Source organism: Gadus macrocephalus, chromosome 10 (assembly GCF_031168955.1).
Source record: "Gadus macrocephalus chromosome 10, ASM3116895v1".
Taxonomy (NCBI): Eukaryota; Metazoa; Chordata; class Actinopteri; order Gadiformes; family Gadidae; genus Gadus; species Gadus macrocephalus.
In genome coordinates this window covers 1,657,131-1,667,130 of record NC_082391.1, presented here as the reverse complement: position 1 = coordinate 1,667,130, position 10,000 = coordinate 1,657,131, and the positions used below count along the sequence as shown (strand labels likewise).

Sequence of the window (10,000 nt, the reverse complement as noted above, 5' to 3'; positions counted from 1 at the left end):
TTTCAATCATGTTAAGAGAGTTTAGCAGTTGTTGTGCGGGGTGACATCTATTTTATTAGTACAACGATATATGGAAATGTCCAAGTTTAATTGCGATAAGGAGCATAAATGAGTGTGAGTGAAGAAGGATGTGCGCACATGTTCATCATAGTGGTTTGGGATAAGCCTAACCTTAAGAGCTAACCCTGGGACTAATCCTAACACTAAACCTTCCGCTCCCTCTGGCCTTACGTCATATTCTGTTATTGACTCGTGTTAATAATTAGCAAACGCCCTTTTACAATGCGCACAGTTCGACTTTGCACAATGGGCAATTATGATTACAAGAAAACAATGAAGGAACAATTAGACGCTGCCAGAAGCATGCGTGTGTGTCTATTTTACAGTACAGAGAATAACGATTCATAATACAGGCAGTTACAGCATGCAGACGCATGGATCATTGATTAAACATGAATGTACATATTTATATGTATATGTATATATATATATAATGCATATAATGCCCACGTATGAAATTATTATAATACACTAGTTTACGCTCGCATGTTGCGCACGCTCAACCTCTAGTTGTCATTAAACCCATAGCAATAATGTGGAAACCCCAGTCGATTATGTAACACATTTCTGAGCTCATGATATAATAACATTTTGCCTATAGTGTTTCAACGTATAACATTTGTTCACAACAAATGACTCAGCAGTGGCAACATTTAAATATTTTTTAACCATTCAGCGAACAAAAGGCAACAGGCTGATTATCATTTAGGGGGCCACTCAATGACAGGCAGAACCGTCATCAACACGCCCACTGAAGTTTTGTGAGAAATACCGAATTTCTACATTCACATATAAGGTCATTTAAGTTTCATTATTCAGGAGATTTTCAGAGTACAAATGTCAGGATATGTTGTTCACACATACGCCCCATCACGAGAATATCAGCACTTACACGTGTGTCTGAAAGCAGCAAGTGTGAGCATTTGATTGCATTATAAAATTAGTAAATGTATAGTAACAGGGGTAATTGTTCAATGGAAAGTGTAACATACTATGCATGCAAATCAATTATTAAATAGCTTTTACTGTTATTCAGGGCTGAAAATTGCATTGACATTTTAAAATGCAAGGCAACTACTATTGGTTAGTTGGAAATATTAATCATCATTGAGATTAAACACCTCTTCCAGTGTCCTGGCCAGTAGCCTACAGGGGGTATGAATATCGAAAGACATTTCGGGAGGCTCAAGGAGGGGGGTAATATTACATTTGAGCAACAAAGTGTAGTCTTGTGGTGGACTCTATAGACATAATTCACCATACTGTGTTATTGACATGTTTTCGTTCTGTGTTATAGGGACGCTGTCTCTTTAAAGGCACCCAGTGCAACTTTATGTAAACATTCAATGAAAAATAAACATTCAATTTCTAGTCTTTTTTACACGTAGTAAGTTTCAATAACTCCATACCATTACATATCGACATTCAAGGAGCAAAGATGAGACGTCGTTGTGTGGTGAGAACTGATAGAAAATCGTAAACAACAACAATCGCCTGTGGGGAGAAGCCATTTTTCCATTGACTGGAAGCCTGCTTTATTTATTGTAGGTTACAAAAAATAAAGAAAATGGCGGCATTGTTGTTGTTATCGATTTTGTATCAGTTCTCACCACACAACGACGTCTCATCTTTGCTGCTTAAATGTCGGTATGTAATGGTATGGAGTTATTGAAACTTACTACGTGTAAAAAAGACTAGAAATTGAATGTTTATTTTTAAGCCTTGAAAGTTGCACTGGGTGCCTTTAAGAGATCGCGCTTTTTGTTGATATGCCGGTCAGAGCGATGTTTGAATTTAACGGTTTTTATATGGCAAAATGAACGACCTGCCGTTGCTTGTTGAGGGGAGAAATTGTCTTTTCCCTTATTTTCTGCAATTTCTACAGTATATAGAAAGAACGTGTTACCTGGAAGAGCCGTTATGTTTAAGAACATAACGTCTTACCTGAGTGTGTCGCTGCGGTGTGTGAGCGTGCCTGTGTGTTCTTACCTGCGCGTCTGTCTATGGCGGAGCCGTTATGTTTAGAAACATAACGTCTTACATGGGCGAGTGTGTCGCTGCCTTTGTCTTGACGTGCGTTATGTGTGCTTGCATGTGTGTGTGTGTGTGTGTGTGCGTGCGCGTGTGTGTACATTTCCGTTTATGTTCATGTGCGTGTGAGTGCGGTGTGTGTGTGAGGTGTGTATGTGCGTGCTTGCGGTGTATGCATGCATTCGGGCGTGCTGTGTGTGTGTGTGTGTGAGCTGCGGGCTGCTTGGCACATGCGCACATGGAGTAACTTGAGTAACTGGTGTAACTTGAGTAACTGGTGCGACAGGCCTGCTATTATAGTAGTACGATTATTCCTTCAATCCTACATGCAAATATATCAAACAGGCTACTCTACCAGATACTTCCACTGGGAAAACGTTACAGAAAATGGTTTGTTTGCACTTCAAATGTATGGTATATTTTTTTTTAATATTTTATTTGGCCACAATTTTGTCACCACTTTGAGCTGTATGTCAAGACAATGCCCTTAAATATATACATATGTTCTGATTAAATATTATTCCACGTCTATTTAACATCATATATTTAACACTATGAAAACATATTTACTGCATCAACTTCAGCCCTCACCTTTTCGTTTTTTTCTTGCTCTCGGTCTGGTCCTGCTACACCAACCTCCTCTCTCCTCTCTCTCCTCCTCCCCCCTCCTCCTCTCCCCTCTCTCTCCTCCTCCCCCCTCCTCCTCTCCCCTCTCTCTCCTCCTCCCCCCTCCTCCTCTCCCCTCTCTCTCCTCCTCCCCCCTCCTCCTCTCCCCTCTCTCTCCTCCTCCCCCCTCCTCCTCTCCCCTCTCTCTCCTCCTCCCCCCTCCTCCTCTCCCCTCTCTCTCCTCCTCCCCCCTCCTCCTCTCTCCTCTCTCTCCTCCACCCTCGACTGCTCTCTAACCCCTCCTCCTCTCTCTCCTCCACCCCTCCCCTCCACCCTCTCTCCTCACCCCCCTCCCTCCCACCCTCTCCTCTCTCAGCCGTGCTGCCGTTCTCGGCTCCGGTCCACCACCTCCCGGCTCACCTCCCGGCGGCGGCCCCCCAGGCCGGTCGGGGGGACTGCCTCGACGCCCACCGGGCCTGCGGCAGCGACCCGCGCTGCGAGGCGCTGTACCGCGGCGTGGAGCTGTGTGCGGACGACGCCGGCGCCGCCCCGCTGGGCGAGCGGGCCGCCTCCGAGTGCCTGGAGAGCCAGGACGCCCTGCTGGCCCGCCACCCGGCCCTGCTGGCCTGCCGGTGCCAGCGCGGCTCGCGGCGCGAGGAGCGGTGCCTGCACGTGTACTGGAGCGTCCGCCTGCTGCCAGGTGAGCGGGCCGGCGGCGGGGGCGGGGGCTCGGAGACGGGGGGCCGCAGGACCCTCCCCGTCCGTCCGGTAGGGTTAGAGCTTCACAGGCAGTGCAACCTCACACTACTACAATGGTGGAGTTACTACAACGGTAGAGTAACTACAATGGTGGAGTTACTACAATGGTAGAGTTACTACAACGGTAGAGTAACTACAACGGTAGAGTAACTACAATGGTGGAGTTACTACAATGGTAGAGTTACTACAACGGTAGAGTAACTACAACGGTAGAGTTACTACAATGGTAGAGTAACTACAACGGTAGAGTTACTACAACGGTAGAGTTACTACAACGGTAGAGTAACTACAACGGTAGAGTTACTACAATGGTAGAGTAACTACAATGGTAGAGTAACTACAACGGTAGAGTTACTACAACGGTAGAGTTACTACAACGGTTGAGTTACTACAACGGTAGACTAACTACAACGGTAGAGTTACTACAATGGTGGAGTTACTACAACGGTAGAGTTACTACAAAGGTGGAGTTACTATAATGGTAGAGTTACTACAATGGTAGAGTTACTACAATGTTAGAGTTACTACAATGGTAGAGTTACTACAATGGTAGAGTTACTACAATGGTAGAGTTACTACAACGGTAGAGTTACTACAACGGTAGAGTTACTACAACGGTAGAGTTACTACAACGGTAGAGTTACTACAATGGTGGAGTTACTACAATGGTGGAGTTACTACAATGGTGGAGTTACTACAATGGTGGAGTTACAACAATGGTAGAGATACTTCAATGTTAGAGTTACTACAATGGTGGAGTTACTACAATGGTATGCTCCCTACAATGATAGAGTTACTACAATGGTACACTGCCTACAATGTTAGAGTTACTACAATGGTAGAGTTACTACAATGGTATTCTCCCTAAAATAGTAAAGTCAGTACAGTTGTAAAGTTACTTTAATAGTACATACTACAATGGTAAAGTTACTAGAAAAGTACAATTACTAGAAAAGTACCGTTACTACAATGGTGCAGTCACTTGTACTTGGCATATGGTTATTTTTATCAAATTAAAGCTCTGCATTGAATTTTTACATTTAACATTTCATTTGCCATGATATTTAAGCAATCATGAAAAACATATGGTGAAGGAAAAGATAATTATTTAATCAAACGCACAAAATCTGCAGAGCTACATTTAATTTAACCAACTGTAATGATGGATGCAACTTTACTAGTTTTTGCGCATATCTAAAGTAAAAATGTCTACTGCATTATCTGTCCCTCCAGCATCAATATAACCAAACTGTTTAAGTCCGTTTTATGGCTCTATTACATAAAAAATATAGGCTATTAGTAGTCATTTCAAATGAATTTCGTTCATAACTGTTCTATACTTTCCAAACGCTGAATGGACAAGCACAGTGAAAGCCTGAGGTCACCTTATTTATTGCTAGGTGACGACAATAGCAAGTTTTTGAGTTATCTTTGGAATTACAGTTAAACGTGTAGTAGCATTTTCCCAAAAGGCCCCCCGCAGGAAACCAGAATGGCCCATAAATATTGATTGTAGAAAAACCTAAATGCACACTGAAAGAAAACACACACACACACACACACACACACACACACACACACACACACACACAGACACAGACACACTCAAGCTCACGTACACATTCACACAAGCACAAATACACAACACACACCATGCACAGACGGACACACACACACAGACATCCTGTTACATACACATACAAGCACAAATGCATGCACGGACGGACTGACTGCTGCACACACACACACACACACACACACACACACACACACACACACACACACACACACACACACACACACACACACACACACACACACACACACACACACACACACACATTCAGTTACATACAAACACACACACACATACTCTTTCACATACTCTCGCACATACACCCACAGACAAACACAATACAGTTAGTGTTTATGTATATGGGAGCGCGCCAACAAGCTAACTGCGAGGAATGTGCGTAACAGTTAGCGAAGTGGCGCTAGCTAGCCCACTCCTCCCCTGTGGCCTATTAGTGAGAGGAGCATTAGTGTAATTACACACTCCTCGACTCTGAGCACCGCTAGGCTGCTCTAGCGTGTCATTACCATAAATATATAGCCCAGAATGGGATTTACATACATAAACACTTTACATGCTATTACATCCTTGATTGAGTCTGACTTGGAGTGAGTGTGTGGAATAATTTGCACGAAGTAACATTTCACTGCAGTCCACAAGTCAATCAAGGAAATTAAGAGTGAGGTCTAACAATAGAACACAGGATACAAAGGAGCGGTGAAAAATCCAACTAGGTAGCTTTTGTTTACTGAATTACTGATTAATTCGGGAAACAGCGTTGGCAATGTTTCAAATGCAATGGAAGGCAGAAGTCTCACACCGAGACAAGATGCTAATGATGTCCGCGTACCGCTCTTCCTTTACTTTGCATGTTCGTGTGATGGTTTGCCGCGGTAACCCTAATGTATCAGAGATGTGTAATTATTGGTTGAGTGTTTCCGTTTGGGTTCAGACGCTCTTTTGTCGTTTTGTTTATCAGGCTGTCTGAACAAATGACTGGATCTGAACATAACCTCTCGGTCGTCCAAATGCAAACCGCATCCTCACCTCGCTCTTGCGCGCGCGCGTGTGTGTGTGTGTGTGTGTGTGTGTGTGTGTGTGTGTGTGTGTGTGTGTGTGTGTGTGTGTGTGTGTGTGTGTGTGTGTGTGTGTGTGTGTGTGTGTGTGTGTCTCTTCTGTTCTACAGGGGAAGATGAAATGGAGGTGTCTCCGTATGAAATGATGCCCATGGACACTCACATGGCCTCCTTAATAGCGGGTAAGAGAGAAGGACACACACACACACACACACACACTCACACACACACATTTGTATCCAATAAACATATCGAGAACAAACTCAAGTAAAAAGGCGATAAAGCATAACGAATCTTCCTTGTACAATTCTTGTGAGGGATTTCTCGAAATTCCTACTGAGGTTTTAAAAGATTTGAGTTATGAGCTATGAGCTTATGTATGTCAAATGTCCCCTTAGTCAGTCAGTGAGCTGACTCACCAGCTGGTAAGCAAAGGCCTTCCTCTAATCTTGTATTCATGACACACCAAAATGCATTATTTCAGTGAAGCCTCACTCAAGTGACTCAACGTTTTGCACCGTTGTCTGCAAACACTCAAATCAATACCTCTATCAATGCAATAAGTGGAGCAATAGATTGGGACTCTCGATCCATATCTTAGCCGGGTTTAGGGAGCTCCGTCTTCCGGGCCGGGCGTTTACTCTCTCTCTCCTCCTAACTCTCTCTCTCTGATTCTCTCCATCCACTCGTCTTCATCCCACCGCTCCCCCTGCCTTGTCTTTCCAACCTCCCCTTCCTAACGATTCTGATCCTAACGATGGCCGTCCCCTCCCTCGGCCCCCCCCCCCCCCCCCCCCCTCGACGCAGCCTCCTCCTCGCTGCCCCACGACGGTCTGAACCCCTGCCTGAAGGCGGCGCAGGACTGCGGGCTCTTCGAGAAGTGCGGCGCCCTGCGCTCCGAGTACGTCCTGGCGTGCACCAAGCGGCCCAGCGGCACGGACCGCTGCAACCGGCAGAAGTGCCACCGCGCGCTGCGCCGCTTCCTGGAGCGCGTGCCCGAGGAGTACAGCCTGGGCGTGCTCTTCTGCCCGTGCGGCGAGCCGCTGTGCGGGGAGCGCCGGCGGAAGACCATCGTCCCGTCCTGCTCCTACCTGGAGAGGGACGGACCCCCGCCCAACTGCCTCCACCTGCAGAGCTACTGCCGCCGGGACGACCTCTGCAGGTACAGCCGGACCCCGGGGGGGGGGGACCCTGGGGGCCAAGCGTGATGATACTGGGGGGCCGAACCCCCCCTCATAATGATGATACTGGGGGGGCCCATACTGGGGGCCCGATACTCCCCCATCATCGTGACACACACACACTCACACATACACTCACACACACACAAACACACACACACCGACACTGACACACACACACACACACACACACACACACTCACACGACACACACACACACACACACACACACACACACACACACACACACTCACACACACACCTTTCACGCTCACACACACAAACACACACACACACAAACAACCTCACACACACACACAAACACACACACACACACACTCACACCGACACACACACACACACACACAAACACACACAAACAACCTCACACACACACACAAACACACACACACACACACTCACACCGACACACACACACACACACACACAAACACACACAAACAACCTCACACACACACACAAACACACACACCGACACACACTCACACCGACACACACACACACACACACACACACACACACACACACACACACACACACACACACACACACACTCAGACACACACACACACACACACACACACACACACACACACACACACACACACACACACACACACACTCAGACACACACAGTGACACACACACATACACACTCTCACACACATCCACCCAGCAGTGTTTCCCACAGACCAGGTAGCAATGTGTGTTGCTGGGGGGTGAGGATGTGGACTTGGGCGGGGGGGGGGGAGAGAGAGAGAGAGAGATGGAGCGGGCGAATCTGCTGTCAGTGTGTGTATCAGTGATGCGCGGGTTTATCCGGTAAGTGGTAGTGTACCTGCGCACCATTGGCATGCATGCGCGCTTGTCTCTGTGTGCGTGTGTGTGTGTGTGAATGAGAAAGACAGGGAGAAAGAGTGTGTTATGCGGAGATGAATGAACGGAACGATATTTATATTTCTAAATCGCTTTAAAAAAATACAAATAAAAGCGGAATCAATTTGTGGCGCTCGGTGATGATTCTGTGGCGCTGTGCCACACATTGGTCTATGTATGGGAAACACTGTCCAGACACGCACGCACGCACGCACGCACGCACACTCAGACGCACGCACGCACGCACGCACGCACACTCAGACACACACACACAGACGCACGCACGCACGCACACTCAGACACACACACACACAGACGCACGCACGCACGCACGCTCGCTCGCTCGCTCGCTCACTCACTCACTCACTCACTCACTCACTCACTCACTCACTCACTCACTCACTCACTCACTCACTCACTCACTCACTCACTCACTCACTCACTCACACACAGTCTCTCCCTAGTCATTTATCTCTAGGGATAATGCTCTCTTTTCTCTGGAGTTTGTTTTTCTCTCTCTCTCTCTCTCTCTCTCTCTCTCTCTCTCTCTCTCTCCCCCCCTCCCTCTCTCTCTCTCTCTCTCTCCCTCTCACACTCACACTCACACTCACGGTCACACACACACGGTCACACACACACGGTCACACTAATGTGTGGAGGGGCAGTAGCCTGTGCAACGCTCTGACGTGTGTTTCTTCTCAGATCCAGGCTGGCGGACTTCCTCCACAGCTGCCAGGCGTCCTCCATGTCCTCCTCGGGCTGCGTGCGGGACACCTCGGCCGGCCTCTGCCTCCGGGCCTACGCCGGACTCATCGGTAGGACCCCCGCCCAGGTCTGGGAGGGCTGGGGGCTGGGAGGGCTCGGTGCTGGGATCGTGTGATGGGTGGAGCCGGTTGGCACGCATGCATGTTTAAATGATGAAATGGGTGGAGAAGGGACGGAGGACAGAGGGAGGGGGGACAGAGGGAGGGGGGACAGAGGGAGGGGGGACGGAGGATAGAGGGAGGAGGGGGTGGAGGATTTATAGATAACCGATTGACCGATGAACAGATTGACAGGTGGATGGAGTTGAGTGAAGCGCGGAGGGGCAGTACCAGCGAGTTAGGGACGTGAGCAGGTGGAACATAAAGCAAAGCGAGAGGTGAGATGGAAAACTGTAGATGCCCGACGCCTGACAAGATCTGCACAGAGGGGAAATGTCAACTGGCTTTATGCTCTTGCAGACAATGATGGATGACTTTTCCCACACATCTTTATTTAAAGACCCACCATCACCGACAACAAGTCAACAAGAGGTCGTCTGAGACAATCGATAGAGTAATATTGTACCGACTTATTTATTTTATACAAGATTAAACAGCAGCCCTGAATCAATGGAGAACAATAGAAGGGGGTAATAATCAAGTTGATTGCTTTATTTCGTCCACAAACTTGATTCGAAGGCGGAATCAAGATGAAAAGAGTTGTTTTGTTGCATAGTGTTTAACAAGCAGAACCATAATAAAAAAATCCTTATTTGCATGAAAGTGGGAAAGTGCTTTTGCAGGATTGTGTAAGCACGGGGAGACCAGTGCTGCTCCACTGATACAGACGAGGGTAGGAGCCACTGAATCATAAAAATGTAGAAAGAAAAACTTGCGATTAAGACAACATGAAATTATCATCAGAAAGCTGCATTTAGGCCATCTGTGAAAGAAAAATAAAAAGCCTGAATAATCAAAGCCATTTCCCCCTAACCAGGCCTCATGTCCTCCGTGATTCTGGGTTATTTCACCACCAACCCACAGTTTTGCGCGTTGGTTAATGATGCTACAAAC

The 10,000-nt window shown here is 47.1% G+C and overlaps 1 protein-coding gene across 1 annotated transcript in view; it reads left to right on the top strand.

Moving 5' to 3' along the window:
• LOC132466616 (GDNF family receptor alpha-4-like) overlaps positions 1-10,000 on the top strand; it is a 23,608-nt gene that overhangs the window by 8,608 nt on the left and 5,000 nt on the right. The window contains exons 2-5 of the mRNA XM_060063879.1: positions 3,074-3,397; positions 6,216-6,287; positions 6,913-7,267; positions 8,886-8,998. Of these exons, the coding sequence (XP_059919862.1) occupies positions 3,074-3,397; positions 6,216-6,287; positions 6,913-7,267; positions 8,886-8,998 (864 nt within the window). The remainder of the gene's footprint in view (positions 1-3,073; positions 3,398-6,215; positions 6,288-6,912; positions 7,268-8,885; positions 8,999-10,000) is intronic.